At 39.5% G+C, this 27,812-nt stretch overlaps 6 protein-coding genes across 8 annotated transcripts; 3 read left to right on the plus strand and 3 right to left on the minus strand.

Moving 5' to 3' along the window:
* Positions 1–368: 368 nt before the first annotated feature.
* LOC132784309 (NFX1-type zinc finger-containing protein 1) lies at positions 369–3,517 on the minus strand. Its single transcript, XM_060789837.1, has 5 exons — positions 3,279–3,517; positions 2,235–3,220; positions 2,009–2,176; positions 943–1,944; positions 369–872 (listed from the first exon to the last, which is right to left on the minus strand). Exons 1-5 carry the CDS (start codon positions 3,406–3,408, stop codon positions 402–404), a joined length of 2,757 nt encoding a protein of 918 aa, XP_060645820.1. The 5' UTR covers positions 3,409–3,517; the 3' UTR covers positions 369–401.
* A 93-nt stretch (positions 3,518–3,610) lies between these two features.
* LOC132784308 (NFX1-type zinc finger-containing protein 1-like) lies at positions 3,611–7,021 on the plus strand. Of its 2 annotated transcripts, none has more exons than XM_060789836.1 (6): positions 3,611–3,756; positions 3,908–4,613; positions 4,673–5,149; positions 5,209–6,046; positions 6,121–6,611; positions 6,675–7,021. In XM_060789836.1, exons 2-6 carry the CDS (start codon positions 3,915–3,917, stop codon positions 6,969–6,971), a joined length of 2,802 nt encoding a protein of 933 aa, XP_060645819.1. In that variant the 5' UTR covers positions 3,611–3,756; positions 3,908–3,914; the 3' UTR covers positions 6,972–7,021. The 2 variants fall into 2 exon arrangements, with proteins under 2 accessions (XP_060645819.1, XP_060645818.1); XM_060789835.1 differs by having other exon boundaries at positions 3,612–3,756; positions 6,109–6,611; positions 6,675–7,019.
* A 164-nt stretch (positions 7,022–7,185) lies between these two features.
* On the plus strand, positions 7,186–11,665 carry LOC132784755 (structural maintenance of chromosomes protein 6). Its single transcript, XM_060790584.1, is given in 15 exon segments — positions 7,186–7,682; positions 7,745–7,964; positions 8,032–8,305; positions 8,362–8,488; positions 8,545–8,622; positions 8,684–8,856; positions 8,919–9,316; positions 9,383–9,776; positions 9,841–10,303; positions 10,373–10,522; positions 10,524–10,985; positions 11,046–11,099; positions 11,101–11,265; positions 11,327–11,457; positions 11,520–11,665. Coding segments are annotated over 15 exon segments (3,345 nt in total). The 5' UTR covers positions 7,186–7,448; the 3' UTR covers positions 11,542–11,665.
* A 267-nt stretch (positions 11,666–11,932) lies between these two features.
* LOC132784758 (RWD domain-containing protein 1) lies at positions 11,933–12,956 on the plus strand. The gene is made up of 2 exons (XM_060790586.1): positions 11,933–12,122; positions 12,196–12,956. The coding sequence occupies exons 1-2, from the start codon at positions 12,047–12,049 to the stop codon at positions 12,867–12,869; spliced, it is 750 nt and encodes a 249-aa protein (XP_060646569.1). The 5' UTR covers positions 11,933–12,046; the 3' UTR covers positions 12,870–12,956.
* Positions 12,911–14,492, minus strand: LOC132784756 (cysteine and histidine-rich domain-containing protein morgana). Its single transcript, XM_060790585.1, has 5 exons — positions 14,291–14,492; positions 13,871–14,225; positions 13,595–13,811; positions 13,342–13,536; positions 12,911–13,275 (listed from the first exon to the last, which is right to left on the minus strand). Exons 1-5 carry the CDS (start codon positions 14,349–14,351, stop codon positions 13,006–13,008), a joined length of 1,098 nt encoding a protein of 365 aa, XP_060646568.1. The 5' UTR covers positions 14,352–14,492; the 3' UTR covers positions 12,911–13,005.
* Positions 14,493–19,580: 5,088 nt separating this feature from the next.
* On the minus strand, positions 19,581–27,152 carry LOC132785867 (uncharacterized). Of its 2 annotated transcripts, XM_060792165.1 has the most exons (4): positions 27,073–27,152; positions 21,267–21,426; positions 20,440–20,538; positions 19,581–20,189 (listed from the first exon to the last, which is right to left on the minus strand). In XM_060792165.1, the coding sequence occupies exons 1-4, from the start codon at positions 27,079–27,081 to the stop codon at positions 20,173–20,175; spliced, it is 285 nt and encodes a 94-aa protein (XP_060648148.1). In that variant the 5' UTR covers positions 27,082–27,152; the 3' UTR covers positions 19,581–20,172. The 2 variants fall into 2 exon arrangements, with proteins under 2 accessions (XP_060648148.1, XP_060648147.1); XM_060792164.1 differs by lacking the exon at positions 19,581–20,189 and having other exon boundaries at positions 20,209–20,538.
* Positions 27,153–27,812: the final 660 nt, after the last annotated feature.

Raw genomic sequence — 27,812 nt, forward strand, 5'->3', positions numbered from 1 at the left:
TAAATATTGTTAATGCAACTATATAGTATCGTATAATCAAAGATAAACACCAAACGAAGAAACAAAACACATTGTTCAGCATACAGAATACGTACAATTTTAAATACCATATTCAAGTAGCAATAGCAATAAACAAAATAACAATAGCAATAGCAAAACACCAACAAACAACAGTAAATAGAAAGTGCATTAAGATTAAACGGTTTGAGAGCAAATTAACATGTTCAACACACAAACACACATACACATAATCAGTGTATAATTCTCGACAAAACAAAAAAAAAGAAACAAATCGAAATTCATCCATTTCATTGTCATGCGGCAAACGTTGATTATCGAACTCATCCAAAAACAGCGTCGTGATTAGATTAAATGCAAAAAATATAAAAACATAACGACTTTTATTTATTTTTTTTGTTTTTTGGTTTTGAAACTTTTGGTTCTTCTGTCAAAGGAAATTCCTCGCCAATGGCATTTGCCGCCTCCAGCTTACAGTTGATTGCACCCCAGAGCTCATGATTGCCACGCTGTAGCGTCTCCATATTGCCAATCATGTAAAGGCCCCAGCGGGCACGCGATAATGCCACACAAACTCGATTCGGCAATCGTAGAAAACCAATCTGCCCAGCTGCGTTGCTGCGAACCAGCGACAAGAGCACAATGTTAGCCTCAAGTCCCTGGTAACTGTCCACGGTGGCGACTAAAGTATTATTTCGTTCCTTTTTGGGTAGTAACAATTTGATATACTCAACCTGCGCATTATATGGCGATAATATCACAATATGCGAACCTAACATATAATATTTCCTTAAAGCTCTTAATAGTTCCACTAGCTTTAGAGCTTCGTGTTTGTTAACAAAGGACATGTCCGTCTGTAATTAGAAGCAGTAATATTAATAACTAGCTGATAATGGAGGTCCAAACAAATTTAAGTTGATTTACCAGTTGTTCTTCGGGCTCCTTGTGGTTTACAAAATACATATTTGCGGCTATTCCCTTGACATTGTCATAAGCTTTTACCGACTCACCGTTAGCAAGCGCATCATAGAATGTGGGCACCAACAATTCAGCAATGCATGGACGCATACGATACTGCATGCCGAGGACTGCGACGGGGAATCCGTTGACAATCAAACGCTCAAACAACGAGATCTGTAATCCCTGGTGCGTATAACTGCCAGTGTATGGCTGCAATTGCTTATGATCACCAACCAATATAACGTGCTCGGTATGTGGCGTTAGGCAGGCCAACACATGTGTCTCAGCCGTTTCGGCAGCCTCCTCAAAGATGAGACATTTGCTTTTTAACAGTCTTAACAGATAGTTGAGACGTGCGCCACATGATGTGGTCATGGCCAACAATGCTTTATCACGTGCCACATAATATTGAAATATAATACGCAGCGTATTCCGTTTCTCAGTGACCAGTTGCAAATCCTTTTGCGCTTTTTGTATTTGCACATAATCGTCCTGGCTGCCATCAAAGTTGGCATACATCGTTTGCAGACGTTCAAACTTGTCCTTGTATTCACATTTGATTAGCCACCAAAGTCGCTTAAGACGTGGCGGCACTAGTTGATCATCGACCATAGTTTGCACATTATATTTGGCAATTTCCGGCAATCGACTTTGGCTGCCAAAACGTATAATGCTGTCGGTATGCTCAGATGCCTTCAGCAGAAACTTATCCAGCGAATCATTTGTGTATGTCAGCACAATAATTGGTCCCGTCTTCGTTGCAGCAGCATTGTCTAACAGTACCTTCAGCAGTTCCACGGATAAATGGGTCTTACCGGTGCCCGGTGGGCCTTGAATAAGACAAAACTCATGGGTAAATGCATGGTCAATTGCCACTTTCTGGGATGCATTCAGTTGTATTTGAATATTTTGATTGTAATTCAACCTGAGTCCTGGGTCAATGCAGGCGGGTCCTGCAACTTCAAGCTGCAAGAAGACATATATTTAATTTGATTTTACAGCTAATAAAATATTGCAACAACGAACTTACACATCCATCGATAATGTAGCGACGCATGGGAAAGTTGTCGGCACTGCAGGTGGTCAGATAGTTGTGGACACGCAGATAGGGCTCGAAGAACACCGGCGTCTCGAACATGATTAACGGTATGTCATAGATTTTGCCAATGTTGTATTGCTTGATAATCTCCACACTTAACTAAACGATAAATTAATTTGTAGATTAAATCAATTAAAGAATTCATGTTTGATCTTACATAGCCTTTTTTCATCATATCGAGGGAAGTGTAACCAACGGTTGCCAATATAAGATTATCAAAATCATAGCTGGTGGTAAAGCATAGCAAGGCACCGTTTTTAAAACTCTGCATGTACTTCACATCTAATTTAACAGTAGGGCTGATATTCACGAAAATCAGGTTATTTTTCTCGGCATCAGCAAACTCTGGGTTCAGTATTAGCCGGGTGTTCGGCCGAACCAGATGATTGTTTATTAAAGCTTCCACTTTCGTTTTGTCCCGGATGGTTTTTACAAACTCCCGCAACGGTAGCGCAAAATCCTCTCGAAGAAGTTGACGCTGCCAGCTTATGTAACCTGCTGCATCTTGCGGTCTAGAATCACTGGCAGCAACATTTGCCACGTCATCTGGATCAGATCGCTGTAGTTCATCCAGCTTTGGATATATCTCATCCTTTAAATTGTTTACTGTTGGCAGTACCGCCAATTCTTGAGCGAATTCCACACACAACGGATGCTCCAAAAGATGCGGCAATTGACACTGAGCAAGTTGTGTTTTGAAATGCTCAATCAGCTCATAGCCCAAATTACCGAGAACACCAAGTTTATGGGCACGTAGCAGCAACCACTTGATGTTGCGGAGCAATTGCTCCGATTCGTCATCTAAGATACCCTTTGAAGGAGGCGTAAAGAGTCTTACAGCAAATACCTTCATTTGATTCAACAGCCCAATTTGATTGGCAAATCCTGACACCAGTTCGTCATCGAAACCGCCCAGTTCCATTTGGCACAATCGTGTCACAACCTCAACATATTGCAATAGACGTTTTTGTGAGTCATTCGCACGCAACTGATTTGCAAAGAGGTCACGAGCATCCGTCATAAAATAGAAAAACATATCCAGGGGTTGCATTTTTAGAGCATTCGGTAAGTCGCCGGTGCCAAACCGTGCAGTACTGGATGGCTCATTGCTATTATCCAGACTGAGTTGCTTAATGTAATCATCTGAAAAGAGCACCTGTCTTTATATATTTATATATATAAAATTATGATTCAAAATTACTAGGTCTTTGAGTGACTACAATATGCTCCTCGTGTTGCTCCTGTTTCTCCAATTGTTTCACCTGTTGCTGCAGGTTTTGTACAATCTCATTTTCGTCCTTGTTGAACCAATCGTCATCAGAGTCCGACATGTTGCAATTCACCGCTTAACTTCGATGGGTTATGAGATTTTAAAGGGGATGCCCGGTTTTTTATACGTGTGCAACCTGTTTGTTTTGGTTTTTCAATCATTATCAGCGATGTGATCGCATGTTGAATTTTAAAATATCCCAAATAAAACACAAATGCAATATACTAGATATGGTCATACTACTCGATGCCAATGCGATACCAATGTAAATGTGTCAGAGTGGCCTGGTAACACTCTGCGACAATTGACTGAAATGCGCGGAATTTAATGCTAAAGCTTTGGTGTGTAAATGTGTAGAAAATTTGTGTTTTGCATCCCACTAAGTGACAACGAGGCTAAAATTAATCAAGTAAGCAAGCAATATTATTGTTATCATTACTTTGCGCCCAATAAGCTAACAAATAACCACACTTTTATGTACATATGTATGTGTTTTCATTTTCATGTGCATTTAACGGGGACGTACATATGTATAATAAATGTATTTCACCATTACTCAGAATAAAGATGATTGAAGAATTTGATGAAGACTATGACTGCTGGGAATGGTTTCAAGCTGGCAAGGAGAATATTCTACGTAGTTTCGACCGCAAAAAGGTAGCGAATGGACAGCAGCAACAACAACTGACTCGAAAATATAACAAGAACAATCGAGTCAAAACTGCTGCGCCATCGAAATTTCCAAATGAGGCGCTCGAAGAGATCTTAAATCTGCAGCCACTGGGCATGTTTTTGTATCTGACCACTACAAGCGAACCCAATTTTTTTGTCGATCAAATTGGGCCCAACGATGACATGGAACGTGTGATTTTATATACACGCATCTTGATAACTTTGTGTGATCTCGAGCTGCCTGGCTTTCATCATGATTTGCTAAAGAAAGTGGCCTCGTGTACGCCCCTCTTGAAGCACTATGAGGAAATCGTACGAAAGCTATGCACCAAAAGTTATCGCACCATGTGGACAGATCTGGAGCGCGTGGATAAAATCATTTGGTATATGCAAACATTGTTGCTGCAGGCTCAACGTGCCGATGTTATGGATGCAACAGCAATGCAAATACTCTTCAACATTTTGATGCACCTAAAGAGTAATTTCAATCCATTAATTGCCGAGCGTCCAGTGTGCAAGCAGTTTTTGTATGGCCTCAACTTTGTTTTCAGCGTGGATCCCGAAATCTTAAATATTCCGAGGCCAGTGGCTGAGGTAACATAACATATCTAAGTGTAATTATCAAATAAAAATCTAAAAAATATTTGTTATAGTTGTATCCCAGCTTGGAGGAGCTTAGACAATGGATATCACGGAAAGCGAACAGCAATCCAGAAGCCCCAAAACCAGAAACTAGCTACAAAAATACAACGCAGTATATTAACAATCAACTTTTGCTACTGCGCCATCAATTTTTGATGCCATTGCGTGAATTGGTGTGCAAGCTGCATCTAGAACGCATCCTTGGGGATTTTAAAACGCTGCATTTTGCATTTGAAAACGTTCAGATAAAGCTCAATCAAAATTTTAATGATGCGCTTTACAGCAAATTGCTATACATTGATATCTTGGCTGGAAAGCGCAAGGCAGCTGCTGCAGGTGAGGAGGAGACGCTAGCTAAAGCGGAAGAACATGCGTTGTCAAAGCTAAAAAATGGTACGCTCCTTTGCTTGAGTACCAGCTATGATTTCGACAATCTAATATTGGCCACTGTGAGTGCTATTGATATAAGTGCACAAAACCGTGGTTATGTGAGTTAATTTATGTTTTGCATTCTTACAGTACTTAAATACAATTTGTTCACTTTCAGATTGCCATCACCATACTGCGACAATACAATATTGGAAATATTTATAAGAAAATGCTTATAGTGTTCGAAACTCCCGTCTACTTTGAGCCATTTCAAAAAGCTTACAGATATCTCCTGAATAGCAATGTTCTAAACTTCCCCATGGCCGATTTTATTGTTCACGGCGTAAATCGTACACATCCGCCGCTTTATTTAAATCACACACAACCACCAAATGTATACGAAAGTCAAAAGTTTAAAAACAAATTAGCGAAAATGCCATTAAACATATCTCAGCGTGAAGCATTTGAACATGTGCTAACCACGAATTTCAATTTGATTCAAGGTCCGCCCGGTACGGGCAAGACACATGTATCGTTGCAGCTGGTCAAGACCATTCTTGAGAATGCCAAGCATTGTGCACCCATTGTTGTGATTACCTACACCAATGATTCGCTGGACAAATTTCTGCTTAAGCTGAGTGCTCATACTAGCAGCATTGTCCGCTTTGGTTGCCAGTTAAGAATACCGGAAATTGTAAAATTTAACGCACGCTCCGATAGGAATATGCATATGATTAATCCGAAACTAAAACGACTTTACTGGATGGTTAATATGGAGCTAAAGGAACACTTCCAGCGATTGCAGTCGCTTTATGCTGCGTTCAATGAGACAAAAGATGAAGGATATGCCGAGATTTTGGCGACACAGCGTCTTATTTGGAATACACAGGAGAAGCTAAATTGTATTCGCATTATATTCCAACACTATTTAATTGCTAAAAAGAATGTGCTGGCCATGACAACCACATGTGCAGCGCGCATGAATTTTGTTTTTCGCTTTCTTAAGACGCGAATTGGTAAGATGAATTAACTGTAGATAAATATGTATATGTATGGTATTTAAGAGATATAATTTTAGTTATTTTTGAAGAGTCTGCAGAAATACTGGAGGCCCATTTATTGCCTTGCCTGACGCCTTTCACGGAGCAAATTATTATGATTGGCGACCACATGCAATTAAAGCCATACTGCAGCTATATCAAAGGAATTCGAAATTCAGAATACTCGCAGTCATTGTTTGAGCGGTTGATCCGCGCCAACTTCCATGTCAACGTATTGAATATTCAATATCGTATGCGTAATGACTTTGTGGATTTGATATGTCCCCTGATCTACAAGAAGCTATTAAGTCATCAGTCTGTAACCAAATTTCCGCCTATTCGCAAGATGACAAAGAATCTATATTTTTTTGATCATCGTCAATTCGAAACAATGCAAAATAATACGTTACCAACAAATGCTTGGGAGAAGCATAATGTTTATTTAATTTCACGTCATTTGATCGAAGTTGGCGGATATAATAGCAATGAAATTGTAGTGCTGACGCCTTATTCCAGTCAAGTGGCAAGCATCAAATCCGAAGTAAGTTCAATAATTGTATTATAATAAACTTGACCAAAGCAGAGTTTTCTTTTTCGTCCCTAGTTTTCAAAACACGCAAGCTTAAAAGCTATCGGAGTTTCCACGGTTGATAGTTTCCAGGGCCTGGAGGCCAATATTGTGATCTTATCGCTGGTACGCAGTAATGCCCATAGAAAAATTGGATTCCTAGTTGAACCGACTCGAATTTGCGTGGCATTATCACGCGCTCGCTATGGTCTTTATATTATTGGCAATATGGAATCTCTTGCACATAATTCATTGACTTGGTGCGAAATACGAAAAATATTAAACCTCCAAAATGCCATCGGCTGTGAATTCCCATATGTTTCAGATATATGATAGATATAATTACAATAAAACTTGTAAAACATATTTTTTTCTTACATTGTTGCATATGGAAATAAATATAAATTTAATCATTCTTTCAAATATAGCGCCTAATTTGACTTTGGTATATTTTGTATACTGGACCTAGGCAAAAATGGCGATATTTCATTAATTGCATACAATCAAAATATCGATATTTTGATATATTGTCAACAGCCCTCCAAAAAAGAAACATCGCTATTGTATCCGCATCTGTTGTGATTGTGAAATTGCTTGCAATAAATGCGTACTAAATTATATGTTAAGCGTTTGTTTTGTTTCGTTTGTTTGCATTAATTAGCAGTCAATGCAATTTAGAGTAAATACATAATTTGAGTTAATTTACAATTTATAGTTTCGAAAACAGTCCAAATAAACAAAAGACCCGCGCATTTTTTGGCACAACAACAACAAACATAGTTAAGGAATTTCGTTTATTTTCAATTTAAAATGGGCCGTGGTAAAATTCGAAAGAAACAATTGCGTTCGGAGTCAGATAGTGATGACGGGCCAGCAAGTAAAAAGAGGTTTACGGAAAATGCTGAAGTCGAAGACAACAGCGAAAATGAAGAGATGAACCATGAACCATCAACATCATCTGCGGCTATGGCGGAAAATCGTAGTGTCGGAAATTCGAATTCAATGAGAGGATGGGTTAGACGGGAGTCTTTTGAAGAACCATCGGTAATATTTTATTATTTTTCGTTGACAATGCACATTTACTTAATCCAATTTATATCTCCTAGATGGGACTTGATGTTGACAATCCCTTCAATCGTTGTGGCAAAATTATCTCAATGCGTTTGAGAAACTTTATGTGCCACTCCAATTTTCGCATCGACTTTGGGCCAAACATTAATTTTCTCGTTGGCAGCAATGGTAGCGGCAAAAGTGCTGTGATAACAGCTCTAGCTTTAGCGATGGCCGCAAGTGCCAGATCCACAAGTCGAGCTAGCAGCATTCAGAGTGAGTTATCAAATAAAAATTTTCCCAATTTGGACGATTGTGACTAGTGATACTCTTATAATCTTAGAACTTATTAAAAACGGCGAGACGACCGCTACCATAGAGCTGACATTGAGCAACACTGGAGTACGTCCATATAAGTATAATATGTATGGTCCTCATATGACTGTTATACGCCACATCCGGCAGGCGTCGTCGACCTACGAGCTAAAGGATGCGCGCAGACAGACGGTGTCGCGAAAGTTGGATGATATACGCCGCATGCTCTTATACTTTGGCATCAGCGTTGAGAATCCCATCTTTGTACTTAATCAGGAAGCTTCGCGCGAGTTCCTCAAAGAGTAAGTAGGCAATCGTTTCGATCATTTAAAACATAACTAACTATCTGTTTGCGAAGTCTCGAGCCGGCTTCGAATTATAAATTGCTTATGAAGGCAACGCAGCTGGATTTATGCGCTAACAGCTTAACGCAATGTCATGAGCAAAGTGAACACTTTAATCAGGATGTGGACATACTTCAAATGGTAAAAATATTGCATTTTATTGATTCGCTATATAAATATAATTTATAAATAAGTAGAAAAAGAAAAAGCTGTCAAATGCGTGCCGGGAGGAGGAGGAAAAGTTAACAATGCTCAAAAATAAAGAAGCTATAAAGGTAAAGAAATCGACAGAACGTATTTCTGTGATCAAAATAAAATATGTATAAATTAATACAGGTTCAATTAAAAGATGCTAATACCATGCTGGCCTGGTTAAAAGTAACTAGAATTCAGACTGAACTCACGAAAATGGAGCATTCTCTTAAAATCATTGAGAAGAAGAACTGTGAACTATTGGAGAAAACAACGCAAAAAGACTTGACCCAAGATTCCCTTTCAAAACAAGTAGAGTAAGTGTGATTAATCCTTGTTCACACATAACTTTTCAAATGAATTCCTCCTTTATACACAGAGTTTTTAATGCTGCGAAGGAAGAAATACAAAAGAGATATGAAGCTCAAGATGCTAAGCTAAGATCCGCAAAACGAGTCTTTCAAGATTGCCTCATGAAAGGCAGTTCAATCAGAGCAAATATTAATAATGTAGATAAACGACTGAAGGAAGAAGAGGCTACCTACGAAGGCTGTAAAAGGCATATGAATAACTATCATGCTGACTATACCGAGGTCAAGCGACTGCGAGAGAGCAATAACGCCAAACTGGTGGAGCTCAAAGCAAAGGTGGAAGAAAACAATAATCTCATTGCACAGCTGCGAGAAGAACAGAACGACATGAAGGGTCGTTTGCCGGCTGCTAAAGAGCATGTGGAATATGTGAGAAATGAGCTCGTCCAATTGCAAAAAAAAGAACGTATGTATAACCATTGATTGCATATTTGATATCGTAATTGGAATAATACTTCTCGACTTATTTTAGAATCGCTGCAATTTGAAATGGAATCGCTGTTGCGCAATAAATCGAATAAGATGTCTGTGTATGGTGACAATGCACTAAAAGTAGCTATGGCTCTGAAGAACCAATACGGGAAGAACGATCACCTAATGCCACGCGGACCGATTGGCATGTATATAACAGTGCCTAATTCCAAGTACCGAGACCTGATCGAAAATCAACTGTCGCATTGTTTACGTTCCTATATTGTTAACAGCGACAAGGATCGCATATCATTACGAGCTATTTTGCAAAGAACATATACAAGCGGCATACCCACAATTGTCACTAGTGCCTTTTCGAATCGGGTTTACAATGTTTCCAAGCATAAAGTACAAGCCAGTGGACCAAACATGACAGTGCTGATGGATGAGATAAGGTAAGATTGATAACAAATTCAAATGTTTATGTTTCTAGTTGTTATTTACTCTTTTGAATTGTAGGTGTGATGATCCAGTTGTAATGAATTATCTTATTGATACCATGCGCATTGAGACGGTGTTGGTTACCGATTCCAAAGAGACAGCCGAATTTCTGACTTCTAATTCCGAAAATATACCACCAAATATGTCTCGGATATTGGTGCCAAATCTTGGACTGGAATATTGTCCTTCGCCAAACTATGCCGTTTACTCCATTCGCATAAATTCAGCCAGATTCATTCAGGTCAATGTTGATGATCGAATTCAACAAATGAATGCCGAGCAAGCAAATGTACGGGAGCGCAGTGCGATGCTACAGCCCCAATACGCTGATTTTAAAAGAGCGCTTGATATCGATATCCAAGCGATAAAGCAAAAGAGTGCGCAAATTGAGGCACATCATTCCGAGATAACAAAATCCTTACCAAAAATTATGGATATAGAAAATTTCGAATACCGCGAATTACCCGCACTAAATGTGCTTGTAAGTTAATCGAGTTATTACAATTGACTGAACCTAATTACTGTTATGCTTAAATTATTCTAATTTCAGGAAACCCATTTAGCCAGCAGTGCTGAGAAAATGGAAAAGTGCAAGCAGGAATACAAACATTTTGAAGAACAACTACGAGAGATCAATGAACGTAAAGCGCTCGCTGAACATGAAGTAAATGGTGAACAAAGTGCACTCCACCTAATAAACCAAAAAGCATTGGGAAATTGACGCAGAGCAACAAGAATTGCAAAATAAAATTCGCGATTTAGATCGTAATTTTGAGGAAAATCAGCGACGTTTCAAGAGAACAAATGAATTGATGCAATCGATGTTAAGAGAACAAAAGGATTTGAAGATGAATTTAGAAAATGCACGTCAAGAGGCCGAAAAATTTGGTGACTTCATCGAAACGAATAAAACGGAGGAGAAAATTCGCGATAAGATCAGTAATTATAAAGCAAAGATCAAACATTTCGAGTCTATGAATATTGTCAGTGAAGAGGTGCAAACCAAACTGACATCACTTCACGAAAATCTTCAAGCACTAACAGAACATTTGAATCAAATTTTAAGTATTGTGGAAAAATTGCGTTTAGCATATCGTACTCGCGCCCAGCGCTTCTTACGCTCGCGATTTCACTTTTTTACCATGGTTCAATTTCAATTCAAGGTAACATACAGGAATAACTTGCAATTTGAATATATTAAATTCTGTTTATTTGTCCTGCAGCAAGCGCTCGCGTGTCGAAGATTTGATGGAGATTTGACACCTGATCATAAGCAAAAAAACGTTAGAAATAAAAGTTTACCCTCCGAGTGGTAATAAGACGGCCAATACGAAAAGTTTATCCGGCGGCGAAAGGTCATTCACGACGGTTTCCTTATTGAAAGGTCTTTGGAGTACCTCTGATCATCCATTTTATTTTTTAGATGAATACGACGTTTTTACAGTGAGTTTTCAGAAAAAAATTGTCGTTCAATTACATAATTACACTTCATTTTTAATTCTAGGATGAAGTGAATCGGACGTTTATTACAAAACTACTTATACAAGAGGGTTTGGATTTTCAAAACAGACAGTATTGTTTTCTCACACCTCAGGACACTAAAGTTGATGCCCACCCCTTGATTAAAATTCACAAGTAAGCTGTTATTCATCTTACTATTCGCAACATATCATTAAATAGTGATTTGTTTATTCCAGACTAGCGACACCAGAACATTAAAGTGTGACAGGAAGTTGTAAAGTTGCTAGACAACGATATGGCGTTTCAAAAAATTTGATTTGTTACATTATTATTATTTACAATAAAGTTTAGTGTTTAATAAATGTGAGGATATATTACTATTTTTAAATAATAAAGTAGGAACATTTTTAATTAATTGAAACAGTAGTTTATAGATATGTGAGAACGTAAGATCTTATTATGGACTCATGGCGTTGTTGACGGTTTGCCAGATTGAGAGATTTGAAATTTTAAAAAATGTGGCAGCGCTCTAATATAGTATTTTTTGGCACGTTCAGACAGCATATCATTCGTAAATTTGGTCTTACTGTTTGACAAAAATCAATCAGCTGTTTGCGTCTGTGGACTTGCGCTGTGTGTGTCATACCGCTTGACCGTGCTTAGGTCAAACTAACAAATAACCTCAAAGCGATACCGGAGAAGCGACACGGCATCATCGACATTTTTGTTATTATTTACTATTAAAAATTATTAACACATAGAAATGAGTCGAAACTATAAGGAAGATCAGAGCAATGAAGTGGAAGCGCTCGATTCCATATATTGCGGTGAAATGGAAAGTAAGGCATTGTCGAATAACTTAATTATAATAAAGACACCCAATACCTAGGTATTTACCTTTCTTTTTTTTAGTACTTCAGACGGAACCATTGCACAAATTCCAAATTCCCATTGCTACGGAGGAATTCTATGCGGAAACAAACGAGGATAGCGAACAGGGCTTGGCATGTAAACTGGTCTTTACGTATACGGAGAAATATCCAGATGAAGCTCCGCTAGTAGAAATTGAGGAAGCGGAAAATTTTGAAGACAATTTTGAGAGCCAACTGCTCGAACATTTACGTCAGACAATTGAGGAAAATATTGGCATGGAGATGATCTTCTCGCTGGTAAGTAGTGCACAGGAGTGGCTCAACGTTCAATGGGATGAGCACAAAAAGCATCAGGAAGATGAGCGGGCACGAAAGGTTCTCGAAGCGGAAGAAGCTGAACGCAAGAAGTTTGAAGGCACCCGAGTGACTGTAGAAACGTTCATGAAATGGAAGCTGGACTTTGAAGAGAGCACAGGAATTGCAGCGAAACGCGAGAAGAATAATGATTCCAAAAAGTTGACGGGTCGCGAGCTCTTCATGTGCGATAACACATTGAATGATTCCGATATTAAGTTTCTGTTGGAGGCTGGTGATAGCATTGAGAATGTTAAGATTGATGAAACCTTGTTCCAAGATATTGGAGAACTGGATTTGGATGATGACGACGATGACGATGAGGATTGGGTGCCTGGTGCCGACGATGATGATGATTAAACCTTTTGTGCTGCTGCGATATATATATTAAAAATAAAACGTATCTAAGGCATACTTGTGTATATTTCACAAAACAATTTAACACAATCCTCATAGTAGTTTCTTGTGGTGCAAATAATAAATGCTAGGTTTGTTATCAATCCAGACCATTAGGATTTTGCAAACTCATTTCGGATATCTTAAGCCCATGGCTATGTACCGGTTCGATATCATCCAAGTCCACGGAATCATCATCGCTCTCATCATTGACTGCCGTTTCTTTCTGGATGGCATCGCTTTTCTTAACTGCTGGCAGCGCTTCGCGGGGGAAATTCAGTTTTGCCCACGAGCCGGGCTCCAGCTTGGGCAGCGTTATCTCCAACTTTGTACCATACATGTGCGCCGTAACCTTCTCCACATTGATAATCTAAAATGAGAGTGAGAGAGATATTGACTAAGAATTTAATACATATAATAACGAATTCACGCTTACACCCCGCAATTCTAGATCCATATCGAATTTGGCATTTTCCTGCTCGGGGAAAATTAACATTACGTGTAACCGTATGGGATTCACTTCAACGATGCTTTGCGCATAATGATATTTTTTGGCATAGACAGCAACAACGACATTCGTGGCCGTCTGATGCCAATCGTAGCGACATTGCACCACCTTCTTGTCTTCGTCCTGAAAAAGATTGATTGATTCAATACTTAAATTTATTATATTTGCCTAAAAAACTTACATCTTTAGCCCATTTGTGCTGGCCATAGACGCAGCCCTTTTGGGCCATAAATTGTGCGAAATCTGAGGTGCGTTTCTGGCAACACGACCAGAATTTCATACCCTCGTGGAAGATGGGTACGCCAGGATGATAGGTGCATTCACTGAAGTCGCTGCTGCTGTTGGTGTACGAGAAAGTGCAGCCGTTGTTCTTGCAGCTGGTGCCAACAGCAATCACACTAAAATATAAATGTAGATCAATAAAACCATTATCAAATTTAAAAAGTCAATTAGTCACCCATCATCCGTTGCCGTTTTAGTAGGCGTCACAACATCGGCCAGTTTTAGTGCATCGATGGTCTCCTTCAGAGCAGGTGCCACTGTTGGCTGCACTACAGTGAACTGCGTTTCGATGGCGGGCCTGGGCAGTGATTCCTTGATGGGAGCGCGCACTTCAATCACAACTTCATCGTCTTTATCATTATCTTTGGCTGGCTTTTCCGGCTCTGGTGGCTTAATATTCGAATGTTTGGCCAATGTGCATCCCTTAATATTGAGAAACTCTGTGAAGTCTACCGACTTTTTGCTACAGCATGACCAGCCTTTGTACGCATCGTGAAAGAACGGCGCACCTGGATGATGCCGGCAAGAATCTGGGAAGCAATGAAATGCAGGTGACGGTTGAGGTTCTGTTTATCATATCAAATTACTCACTAACCATCTGCGTTCTTGGTAGGATCAAAGAGTTGGCCACATCCTCTGTTATAGCACTGCTCCATGTCTACTTCTTATATGTTTCTTATTTATAAAATTATTTATTTATTGTTGGTTTGGTTTTGGTCGAGAATATTCCGCGAATATGAGGAAATATTGTGCAGCAAAGAGAGCAGAAAGCTTTTTTGTTAAAGCTGTTGTAGTTGTCGCAGTGTGACCATAATTATTATTTCAAAAATGAGTGGAATATACCAAAATACATAAATCTCGAGTATTGACACTGCTGGTTACACTTTCACAGGCTTGCCAAAAAATTACAAAGCGCGCATAAAAACGGGTGACAGTTTAATATTTTTTTTATTTACGAGTTTTCCGTTAAATTTTGTCGTAGTGTCTTTTTTTTGCTCAGCCCTCAAGAGCTCCTCTAACTTATAAGATTTCTATAAAATATTTCACTTCTCAGAAAAATGCATGATCGAAAAAAGGTATGTGTTTTTATACAATTGGAACAAAAACAGGTATGTGACATCAGCTTGAAGTGTGTATTTTTATTCCACAAATTTAATATTACACCGTTACCGATCTCATCTTTTAAGGAACTGAATAGCATTGATGATCGACATTTTGGGAAATTTCCTATCGGAAATGGTGCTGCCAACTTCGTTGTCTAGTTGTCTTTGATAAATCGATATGTTTAGTATCGACATACATTATGTATTGTAACGGCTTTTTGATTGTGTCACTTGAAGTGTAAAAGAATGAAAACCTGAATTCACACAACAAAACAGAAGTGGTGTGCTTGTTTAGAAAGGTAGCCAACACAGTGCAGAGAACAATTAAAAGAGATAGTCAATGCAAATTATGTTAATTGTCGACCGATATGGGGTGCTTATTTCGGGAGGGTCTTTAAACTGATCGGTATGTGCTAATCAGTCAGTAGCGAACCGGAACTGAAACACAGATCAATTAAAGCAAATGTACTGAAGGTCAGCTCGGTTTTTGGTCTACGTGATCTATACACAGGATTTGCTAGACAGCTAAAAAATCAACGCTCTTAGAAAGGTGTGTGAGTCATGTGCTCACCAAAGCAAATCTAATTAAAATGGGGCATGGTAATAGTTTTAGTCTGGAATAGGGTTATATTGAGGAACTAGCTTTGTCTCAATCATGCTACGTTTGTCGCTAACAATCCAAGTGCTATATAAAAATGTTAAATGTGTATGTTATGTAGCTACGTGGGATTTGGTTATGGTTTCGTTTATTACCTGCGGCGACAGGGCATAAATTTAACTGGCGTTCGGCAAAATTGTCATTTCATTGTAAAATTCTTGTGGTCAACAAGGTTATCAACGCGACGTTGATGACGGCGAGATGCAATTGGCAATTGCCAATGCTCGATTCTGATTGCGATTGCGCAGCGGTCTTGCACTTAATACAAATTATGACAAGCCCTGGCGCCCGACTCCGCATCCATTTTATGACCATTCAATATATATATATATACATATATACACATATATTTTTTGGGGGCAATTTGACAGTGCGGTTGCAGGTTTGGTGGTTGGTGTGAATCATGCCGCCATTGCCGTCGCTAATGATCCGCAAAGTCAGAGTGTGCTTTGCATTGTTGTGCAATTGTTCGAGAACTGTAGCGTTGTTTTATTTGGATTGGGTTTTTTTTTCATATTTCTGCAACTTCTGACAACTGGCAACATACACATACACTTAAAAATAAATAAAGAAATATAAAAATTGGAACTGCATTTACAGTCTGTCTGCCGCTGTGTGCCAGTGTCAATGGAAATTAACACCGCCGGCACCGGCGTGGCCCATACTAGGCGTATACGTAATTTAACATACAATGGCAACGGCGACGGCAACGGCAACGTGCATGCAATTGTGTGTTATGCGGCGTGTCATGCTGTTGTAAAATGCAAAAGCAAACGCTTGCACAGATTTCGCGCAACAGCGAAACAAACAAATAAACATTCCAAGCTCAAAGCGAAAAGCCAAAAGCCAGATGACGATGACGCGTATTCAGTTCACACTTTGTTGGCAGCTTCAACTTCGGGCTCGCTACTGTTTTTGGCTCTTGGCGTTTGTGTTGGCGTTGGCGTATCGATAAGCATCGCTTTGGTTCAATTGCTGTATGCACTAAACGTGTATCTACATACATAATTACGCAATTGGCAACAACAAACAACAAGCTTAGCGTCACCTCGCTGCAAATGATAAGAAAGCTGATTTGTTAGCTTAACGCTTGCGCGCCTTTCAAGTTCGTTTCCTGAGTCTTTTGATTTAGTTAGGTGCAGCTCAACAGCTGAGCGATTGTTGCACACTGCAACAAACTGTGCACAACCGAAATAGAGAAAAAAAACCAGATATAAAGTTAAACAACAAATTGCATATTTTACACATTTATTTACAAGAGAGTTAGTTATTTTGCCTAGGCGCCTCATTAACTGACTACTTACACATGACTCGACTCTCAACGCAACTGGTCGACGCAACAAGAGCTCCTCGACTCTGGACTCGCGTCGCAACTGCATCGAATTGCACTCAGAAGTAACGGTATCGTGTACTGGTATACGGACTTGTATAGAAATTGTATGTGGCATACGATGTGTCGGGCGTTTGAAATGTGGTGCTGAAATATGTTGGATCCACGCCACCAGCGGCTGCTGCCACCGCTGCCACGGCTGAAATGGAAGAGAGGTGCGAAATAAAAAAGCGAGAATATGTATCAATTGAATTTGGGACAATTAATAATGTTAAGCTTGGGCGGGTGCACTTGAGAGATTAGTGGAAATTGCTTAGCGAGTGCCAAGAGTGCCAAGAGTGCTGCCTCGAAATTCCAAGCGTGGGCGTTAACTGACCAGTTCAATGCGATCGCAATCGCAGTCGTAATCGCAGTTGTGTGTGCATGAAGGTTAAGCGCGGCGTCAATCACGTCGTCGTCAACATTCTTGTCAAGTGTTTGGGCAAGCGTCCAGTTTTTTACTGTTGTTGTTGTTGTTGTAGTAGTTGTACTACTTGTGCTTGTTTAATGGTGTTTGTGTTATTGTTGTTGTTGCTGTTGCTGGGGCGTTGGCACTACGAAATAGAATGCTCGACGCAGCTCGCGACGTTCGATGCCTGTCGCCTGCTCTCCATAAATTCAAAGGTGGGTGGCGCGTTTCAGCTTGTGGCTGCCGCTTTAACTGTTGCAACATTAATCTACTGCCGCATTGCGCTTTCCATCGAGCATAGCCGCATAGCCACAAACTGACAGCGTTAAACCGAATAATCAACTAACCACAGGCAGTCCTCATCAGGAAGCAGGCAGCAGGCAGCCAAAGGCAGGCGCTGCGTAAGTTTTTATTGTTGTCGTTGTTGTTGTTCACAGAACTTTGGGCTTGCAAAATTAATTACACAATGGCCATTTGGCTACGAGTATTGACCATGTTGCCCGTAAAAAACGGCGGCAATCGTGCATAAATTGTCAAATTGTAAAAATTATCTCAACTTAACGTCGCGTCGTTTTGTTGTTGTTACTTTGTATTCGCTTCATTCGATCGTTCGTTGGCTCATTGTGAAATTGTCTTTCAATACATTTTGTTGTACTAAGTGAGTCCAGCATGTCCTCTGGCTACCACTGCTGGACTGTTGGACTGTTGGACTAGTGGACAATTGGCCTGCTGGCGTCTTAACCTACTCGTTAATGTCTCAGCCTCAAACACACACAAAAAAGAAACAAAAACAAAACTTGCTCCATTTCGTTTTTCTTTTTGCTTTTCATGCGATATGCAAAAAGCAAAGCAGCCACCACAAAAAAAAGGAGAAAAAAAACTGTGCAAACATATTTTCCAATGCATTAAACCCGCATATCATTGACTGTCTTATAGAGGCACATATGCAAATGTGTTTGTGTGCGCTCATTGACTCTATAGACAGGCAGTAAGCCATGCAGCTTGACTTGATTGCTGCTGCAGCACCTGCAGCCAACACATTTGTTTTTGTTTGTGTTTTTCATTCAAAACTCTTTTACAGATTTTTGTTGCCTTTTAGCTCTTTTCCACCTTTCCAGTTGAGGTATTACAAGCTGCTGCATACAAATTGTGATTGGAAGCTTTGTGGCAAGTTAGAAATGGTTTCAAAACTCATGTAGTAAATGTGTTTCGATTTTTATCTCCTCAGCCACAAACTTATTTTCGAAAATAAGTGGCATGAAATCATAAAATTTATAAGTATTACGCCTATTGGAATTTTAATTGAATGCACGGCTTTCAATTCTCAAAATGTAATCTATTAAAACTATATTATTTGGGAAAAATGTTTGAAAAAATATGAAAGGCATTTACTACACACAATATTTATTTCAGTCTTTGCATTTTAATGAGCATAACTTTCTTAAAAATTTAATTCATTTCCATATAAAATATTTGGCTAAACCCGCATTGACCCTTAAATGAATTCAATAAAGTTTTCCCTCACTTTATATCCACAATTCAAAGCAATGTTTACATGTTTTATACAATATAAATACATATTATGAAGCATACAAAATTTACTATGAAATATTGCACTTAAAAATAGAAAACATTCTTTAATAATATTTTTGTTTGAAAACTATTTTTTCCCACCCAATGTTTTTTAACTTCATCTTAGTAACTATCTTCGCTTTCAGTTGTCGTAACTTTCTCAACACTCCATCGATTTTAATCTGTTATTTCTTTTTAAACACACTGTGACCTCTACATGATTTCAATAAAGTTTTCGCTTACTTCCCCCGGCCCCCGTTCGGCACACTCGCCTCGTAATTCGAGCAATGTTTTCACTATCATTTCCATCTATCGTTACTCAAGTGCTGCCATGTTGTGTCTTAGTGCTGCCCACTCGCTTGTGAAGCTGTGTGAAGAGTGTTGCCCACGTCGTTACAGTTTTTTGGTTTTACCATCGTCGCGACATTACCTCTCGCCCCTACCTCCCTCCCCCACCCACTGCCAGGGCTGAGGTTTTTTGGACGAGGCCGTCGTCACAGTTCGATTTGTGTCGCTGCACTTCAAAGCTGACGCTGTTAATTAGACGCTTGTTTTGTGTGCACTTACAATAATTGCTACAAGAAATCACAATCATACCAAAAAGAAATAAACAAAAATAACTATCAAGCTAAAAAATTGGTGCGTTTGAATGTGAAAACCAACAAAATCATAAATGTAAAACACTACGAAATAATTGTTTTTGATTTTCTTCATTTCTGTTGAGTGTTGCCGAAAGAGTTGTAAACATAAAAAATAAATACTTTGTGTGTGCACTTTGTTTATATGTAAATTTGTTTTTATTTATAATTTAGTTTAAAAATAAATTCGAGTTACAAAATCATAAAAAGGTGAGAATTTAGAACATATATCATAAATATGGTTTATGCTGGCAAATAAAAATAATAAAACAAAATAAAATCAAAATTGAAAAGCGCAATTAAGGTGAATTGTGTTGGCAGCAAATATCGATAACAATAGAATTAAATTAAATAATACCTAATAAACAACTAATATCGTATATTTATTATTATCATTAGCATTACTAGTATTATTATTAGCATGTGCTTGAGTGTTTGTGTGGTGTGTGCGTTGGGATAGGAGGACATGTGGTTAGGGCTGCGGGGGGATCGGGGATCGAGGTTGATTGTTGGTTGATTGAGTGCTGCAAGCGCTCAAATTGCAATTAACTGTGACGCGCATTTCCGTTTCCGGTGCAGCATGGCATTGCTTTTTTTTTGTTTTTAGCTTTTTGCTATTTGCTATTTATGTGGGTGCTTAATGTGTGTATTTCTTGTGTTGTGTGTGGAGTGTGGTGTGCTGGTGTGTGTGCTTTTGCTAGTGTGTGTGTGTTTGTGTGTGTGTGCATTTAACCAAAGATTGTGCCTGTGAATTGGACATGGTGTGGAGGGTAAATTAAAAAAATAAGTACGAAACACAATTATAAAACAATTATAAAACAACAACTATAAAAACTGCATGTTTAAACACTACTTCAATTGCACTAATAAAGCTTTTCGTGTGAGTGTGTGTGTGTGTGTATATTTGTGAGTGTGTGTGTGAGTGTTTGGATGACTTGGCATTGGCCTAAGTTCTATGTTATATAGTTTTTAGACCGTGCGTCTGAATGTATTACTTTGTTGCGGAGGCACAAAACCGAAACCAGAGGCGCCAACAACAACACCGCTCGACTCCTCAATTGCGTCTGGTGGCGAGGGAGGGAACACAACGGGGCCTGCAAGTGAATGAAGAAAAGAACAAACGAAGATGTTCCAAAGAAAGGTAAAATTATAGTAAGTGTAAGAGGTAAGTTTAATAAGCTACAGTCGAGTGTGCTCGACTGTGAGATATCCGCTTTCCATCTCCAATGAAAGTGTATTCTACAAATTTACTGAAAATATACCACAACATACTAAAATATGCCGAAGGATTTACTTGGTATACTTATATATTACTATATTCAAAATACCCCACAGAGTACTAAACACTCCAGATTGTCAGTCAAACCAATTGAGACCCTATTATAGTATGCGTTTTTTTTGTCATACAAAAGCATATATTATATATAAATTAATAACAATATTTATCTGATTTTCAGGAATTACAAATACTGCAGTTATTGCTGTATGTGCCAAGAATAGCTGCTCTAGCTTATTATTCGATTTTTGTCGATTTGAAATTTGAAACCAACTTGATCTGCGTGTAATCATCATAATTACTATACAGAAAAAATGATAGCACTATCTCTTATATTTTCTGAGATTAAGTGCTTCATACGAACAGACAGACAGACGGATATGGCTAGCTTCTCAGCTGTAGACGCAGATAGAGAATATAAATACTTTATGGTATCGGAGATGCCTCATTCTGCTTGTTAGATACATATCCTCCAGGCCCAAAAGGTTATAATACCCTTCTACCCTATGGGTAGCAGGTATACTTAAATGTAGTCTCAAAGTTTACCTCTGTTCTGACGGGGATCGCGCACTTGAGCCGCCTGAGTGGAGGGCGCCAGCGCCAAAGGATCGTAGGCGAAACGTGAGCGACCGGGGAATTGTCCTAGGAAGTATTGCTGGCCGGCAGCAAAGGCCAGGCACAGGCAGAGAGCAGCAATGGTGACTAACTGCAAAGAGAGAATAATGTTGTGGTATAGTTTAATAAATGTATTTAAGTATGTCAAAGCGCGAGTACGGTCAAAGCGATTAAACACACAATTGAAATGTGTGCCAATGCCAGAGCAATGTTTGTGAGTATATAAAACAATTAAGCAGCCTGACTGTCTGTCTGTCTTTCTGTCTTTCTGTCTGTCACATACACACACAAAGCCAACGTGTGGTGTTTGGTGTACTTGACTTGAACCACGAGGCAGCTAAGAGCCAACAGTTAGCCACAGTCACAGCCACGAGCCAGTTCTTGGCTCAGTTAAATCTCATTGGCAATTTTTCATATGCAGTGCAAATATGTGTAATTAGCAGCGATTGCATAAAGAAAACGAAATTTATGACAATTGCAACAGTTTTTTCTTTTTTTTTTGTGTTAAGTGCTGTACATTGTTTTGTGGCACATTTTCGGAGTGCGATTGGTGCTGCTGACCCAATTCGCAACGGCAACAGCAACGCAAATGCATCCAATCAAATGCGGCGATAAGCGTGCTTGCAGCTCGTTAAAGAGATTTGACCACAGTTCAGTTCAGTTCAGTTCAGTTGAGTTCAGTTCAGCTGTGGATGCTGTGGCGGCGTTCATCAATGGTCTTGCAGCATGCTGTGCAAATTGGCTTTGTGGTTAAGCGAAAAAACTGAGTGCAAGCTGTCGACTAAGGCGCCTGAATTTATTGATTTCCCATTGCAAAGCGCGCAGCAGGCAAAGTGGAATCTAACCGCTGGCAATGTCTTATTTATTTTTTATATTTAAAGTCTTAAAGCTATCAGGCAATCGACGTTGACCAGCCGCTAATCATAGGGCTGCAAATGCACTTAATAGAACGGGTTTCTCTTTGCTTTATGCATATTAAAAGTATTATATTGTAAAGTACGAAGCAATCGCACCTGTGCACACATATGACTATTATATATTATCGAGTAATTGGTGGTTACTTTTGCTTTTGATTTCGTTTCGTTTCGTTTTTGCTTCATTAATTGCCTAATGGGGCGCGCCTGGCAAAAAGGCAAATGCAATGCGAGGCGCACAGGGCGTATGCGCAATATTTGGTTAAATCAGCGCACGCTCAAGCTAATCTCCAAAGGCAAAGGCAGTCTATTGATTTAATATGCAATGTGTAAAGTGTTTACGAGCACCCTACAAATTAATCAACAAAACGACATCAACGAAAAAACGTTGAACATAAAAAAAAGTTGCTAACAATAACAAAATGCACAACAAGCTGCTGTAACAACAATGCTAATTGCTGTTGGCGAAAATATGCATAACAACAGCAGCAGCAGCAGCAGCAGCAAAAAAAAAAAACTGAAACTGAATTTAAACTAAATAATCAAAAATATATGCAAACAAGGCGAACAGTTGCCAACAAGAAACTGAGACTGAGGCTGCGACTTCTTGTCTAGACTTTTAAAGTCTCGCCAACTTGTGAAAATGCTTTTAATTAATGCATGCTTGTTATTGTTGCTATTGCTGTTGCTGTTATTCCTGTTGTTGTTGCCTCTAAGCCAGACTTTCCGTCTGTTGCCACACATCAACGTAGCAAGTTCTCTTTATATCTCTCTGAGAGTTTTGATTAAGCCATCGAGCAAGTAATAATACTTAGCTGATGGAGGAAATAACAGTTTGGCAACCAAACGCAAAAGTCCTCTGGGCAACACTGTGTGGCATGCAACACATGTCGTCAGCCAAAAGCTGTGTTCACATTTCGCATTTGCATCGCCAAATTCCACGCATACTTTGGAACAACTTCGCTTTTCAGATTTTCTGTGTGTGATTGTCGAACGTGACAGGCGATTTGAAAGTAATCGTTTAAACTAATTAAATAAATTAAGCGCAGCAGTTGGTTAATTTTTCTTGATTGCCGCAAGGAATCCGCACCGCACTCAAAAAGCCGTGCAGCATGTTAATGTGAGTTAATTTGTTTGACTCGTTGAATCGAGCGTAAATAAATACAACAACAAGAAATACAGTTTGTATTAAAATTGCTGTCATTCCTCATGCATGTACGTTACCCCTGCTACCCCCTCCCCGCCCCCCTCTTATCGAAGCCATAACAAATTAGTTGAACAAATGACCTTAGATATGATTTCGTAATTGGGCGGCGCTTGCTGCCTGCTGCCTGCTGCTTGTGTTTGTTGTTTGTTGTATGTTGCTCTCAGGCCTATCCAAGTTGCCTCGATTGTTGGCCAACGGCGTCGCATGCGAAATAAACAATAACAACAACAAGAAAAACAAAACCCACCCACCCACAGCAACAATGATTAAGTGCAGCAACATGTGAGCGTGCCACAGCCCGTTGAAGTCGCACTCGCACTCGCAAAACCTAAACAAAATAAGCACAACAACAACTGGACAACAAAGACAACTACATTGGCTTGTTAGCAACGACTTCACATACCCTGTGACAAGCGGTGGCAAAGAGGAGTCTATTCAGCTGTCAAATGAATACCTTTCGATGTCTAGGGTATCTGCCAGTTGTTCACTCTGCTTTGCTCTCTTTTCTTAGTGGTTTTTCAATCAGATTTTTGCATTTTTATGCTGGCATTTATTGGCGTTTAGATTTTGATTGGCTCAAATGTGCACTAAAAATAAATGCTATTTGATTTTATTATTATTATTTATTATTATTATTTTACGAGTGGCAAAGCAGGAAAAACAAATTAAATAAACACAAACAACAATTGAACTTTCAATTACGTATTCCTGACTGAAATGCACCCCAAAAAATGAGTCATACTGAAGTCGAGAAGCTGGAAAAATGGAAATGGAAAATAAGGTCTGTACAGCTGGATGGAGTGTTAATTAATCTTATTTAAGCAAATGGTTTGTCATTTCGGTCGAGCAGGCATTACAAATTTGATGTGAACAATTTGCCAAAAGTGAATGTTGTGAAACAATTGAAGTGCGCTCAAGTTTAAGCGAAAATAAAAAGTCAAACATAAAACAACTGTGAAATAAAAAATCGTTGATTATTGTTATCTGTTGTTAATGATTATAACGCCTACGGCAGCTGGCAGGCAGTCAGCCTGCCAGGCAGTCAGGCTACAGGCTAACAGATGCTAATGGTCGATTGAGCAACTGTTCATTGACTTTCAACACGGAAGCAGAGAGTAAGCTCACTCTGGAGTCCCTCCTCTTGTCTGGTGCTCGTAGGTGCAGAGACTACAACTTGGTTTGACGTCGATTGAAATTACTTTGAATTGTGTTTAATAGCTGGAAATGATGCCAGGCCAAACCAAGCCAAACCAAAAAACTAGAGACGTGGTCAACTGCTGACTGCTGATTGCTTAAGCAATTATATCAAAGATCAATTTAGCCGCGCAGCTAGTTTTGCTTCGGAAGTGCAAATTGCCGTCACAACAGCGTGAGAATCAAAGAGGCTTTTCCTTTTTCCTGCTAAGCGATTTGACTGACCCATTAAATGCAAAAGCAAACGAGTTCAAGTTCAAATTGCTGCTGCCGTGCAAATTTGTAGACAACAAGTATATATGTACATATATACAGCTTATAAATATGGTAATCGTCTCTCTCTGTCTGTCTCTGTGCAAAACGATAAATCTAACATAACTATTTTGCAAGCCAAAAACGTTGTCATGTGGGCAGCTCGACGCTCTCCAAAGACTGAGCTCAACTGGAGCTGAACATGTGTATGCCAGGCACTTGCCATGCAGCAACAGGCAACTGACTGACTGACTAACTGACTGACTTGGATTCGATTTGAGCTCGAAGTCGAAGTCGCGGACGCAGACGCAGACATGGCTCCAGCATTGATTGCGACAGCTGTGTGCACTAATCGCGCCACACTAAACGAATTGTAATAAAAATAGCCAAATGCGATTTGCGCTTGATACGAAAACTGGACATGGACATTGCACCCACAGTTGGGAATCACGGGGAATCAACTTTGTCTCTTTTTCTTTTGGCCTAGACATGTGTGCAGCAATTGCAACATTTGAGCAAGCGGCATCTTCATTGGCATACTGAAACCGAAACCGAAAACTGAGAAGTCAAACGAAGCCAAGCGCAACGCTGCAAAAATTGTGATGGCAATTAATTTGAATTTCTACACGCAAAGCGTGTAAAATGCAACAACATGACGACGAGGACAAGTTGATGGCGATGGCAACGGCGATGGCGATGGTAACGCTGATGGCGTTGGCAGCGATTAACCAAATGAATTAAAGCGATTGTCGAGCAATTAATAAATCTTTTTTCCGCTGTGCCAGACACAGCACGCATTTTGGGCCTCAATCGCTAATCGAGAGCGATTTGCCAGTCGTTGGCTGATTGCGGTTCCCAGGGTGCCTTGGGACTGTGACTTTAACTTAAACAGCAACTGCAACTGGGATGAAACGACAATTGCCAGTTGCCGACAGTTGCAGTTGCAGTTGCAGTTGCAGTTACCGTTGACGTCGTCGCTGTTGCTGTTGCATAACTTTGCCTCTAATGAATTGAGTTTGAACTGCATTCGCTGCCTTTTGCCTTCGTTTTTTTTCACTTTATTTCTTTTTTAATTTATGGCTGCAACACAGCGTGCACGCATGCAGCATATCTTGCCACACACTGCCAAGAGGGAGAGAGACAGAGACACGCAATTGGACAAGAAGTTGGTCAGCGGCCAGACTGGAAATCTGGCTTCAGAGTCTCGGAATCTGACTTTGGCTTTGGTCAATTGGCGCGTGTGTATCGCACTTTTCAATTAAGTTACAAAACGCATGCCCAAGCACGTTTTTTCAGTTTTTTGCCATTGCGTTTTTCTTGTTACTGTTGTTGTTACTGTTGTAGTTGTTGTTGTTGTTTATAGCGATCTGTGTAAACAAGTGTCGGTTTTTACTTGTTTCTTTGGCATGGTCGCGGCCTTCAACATGAACTTGAACTTCTTAATATTTTTTGTGATATTTCTTGCTTAGTTTTAGCGTGCTGTTTTTTTTTTTTTTTTTGCGTAGCCTGCGCGTTTAGCGTGTAATTGTAGGCCAAAGTGAATTACGTGTGTGTGACGGAAGCTGTTGGAAAAATGCGTGTTCGACTGCATAATCATGGTAGACAAATTTATGGTCTGGATGGCTGCTGTGGCACGCCCAACGCCCCAGCCAAAAAGAGCCCATTGTCTGCCACTGAAACAGCTTAATAGTCAGTTACAAACACACAGAGAGAGATATGTGAATAGATATGTTTATTTTGTATATATGTAAGCGACATCTATGCTTGCGGCTGCTTTGTCAACTCTTTAATGCCGACAAAATGCTTGCTGCAAAAATTGACACACACGACAACTGGCAACAGGCAAATAAACCGAGAAACTTGGCCATAAATTCGAGTGCTCAATACAAAAATACAATAAAGCAAAAACAAATACAAAAAGTGTTCTGCATAGCACAATATCTTGTGTGAGTTGACTCAATTTGTGTGCATGGCAAAGTTATGGGAAATATTAACGCTTGGCATTGGCTTCACTTCACTTGCAAATCGTTACGCCAAAATAAAAACAAAAGACTTAGGCAACAAACTTGCGCGAAATTGCGCATACGCAAAATTATAAAATAATAACAAAAAGTGCAATTTTTCATACGTTGTATTTGTGTTTGTGTTTTCTTTAATTGCAAGTACTTACGAATTTCATGTTGATTGAGTTGGGTTTTTATAGCTGATGTATTTTTGTTATTGTTGTTGTTGTTGCTGGCTGAGCTGCAATTAGTTAACAAATATTTCAAATATTAATTCGCTTTGAATGATTTATTTAGGCACTGCACAGTTAATTTTTTGTTTGTTTGTGGATCTTTCATTCTCTTTCTTTCATTTTGAACAATACACGAACACAATTCGGTTTTTTGTTTTTTTTTGGTTTTTAGTTGTAGTTTATTATTGCTTGGTGTTTATTTGTAATTTATTTGATTCGTTATTGAGCTGCAGTTGTTGTCAACGCGTGAACGCGAGTCAAACGAAACTAAAAGCCCAAACTTCAAAACGCGTTAAACAATGAGCTCTGAGCTGGAAGCTGGGAACTCTTTTCAGCTGTTGTCAACAATTTGGGCTTACACGACTCTGCGCTGTGTTTGTTGTTGTTGTTGTTAGAGTTGTTGTTGTTGGTAGCCTGGACTCGGACTTCGGACTCGTCGTCGTGTCTACGTCGAGCTGTGCGGTAAAACGTTTAATGAATTCCAACAGAAATGCTCAGTTGATTTTATATAAAGCATGGCAAGCGTGCGCCGTCGCTGTCGACGTCGACGTGGCCGTCGCTTGTGCTTTGTTTGTTGCGTTTCGAGTGAGTTTTTTCTGCCAGCTGCTGCTGTTGTTGTTGTTGGGGAGTTACTTGAGTGCGAGTGTGAGAGCCTTTTGAGCGCAAAATTTGTT

The sequence above is a fragment of the Drosophila nasuta genome, chromosome 2R, assembly GCF_023558535.2.
Source record: "Drosophila nasuta strain 15112-1781.00 chromosome 2R, ASM2355853v1, whole genome shotgun sequence".
NCBI classification, from domain to species: domain Eukaryota; kingdom Metazoa; phylum Arthropoda; class Insecta; order Diptera; family Drosophilidae; genus Drosophila; species Drosophila nasuta.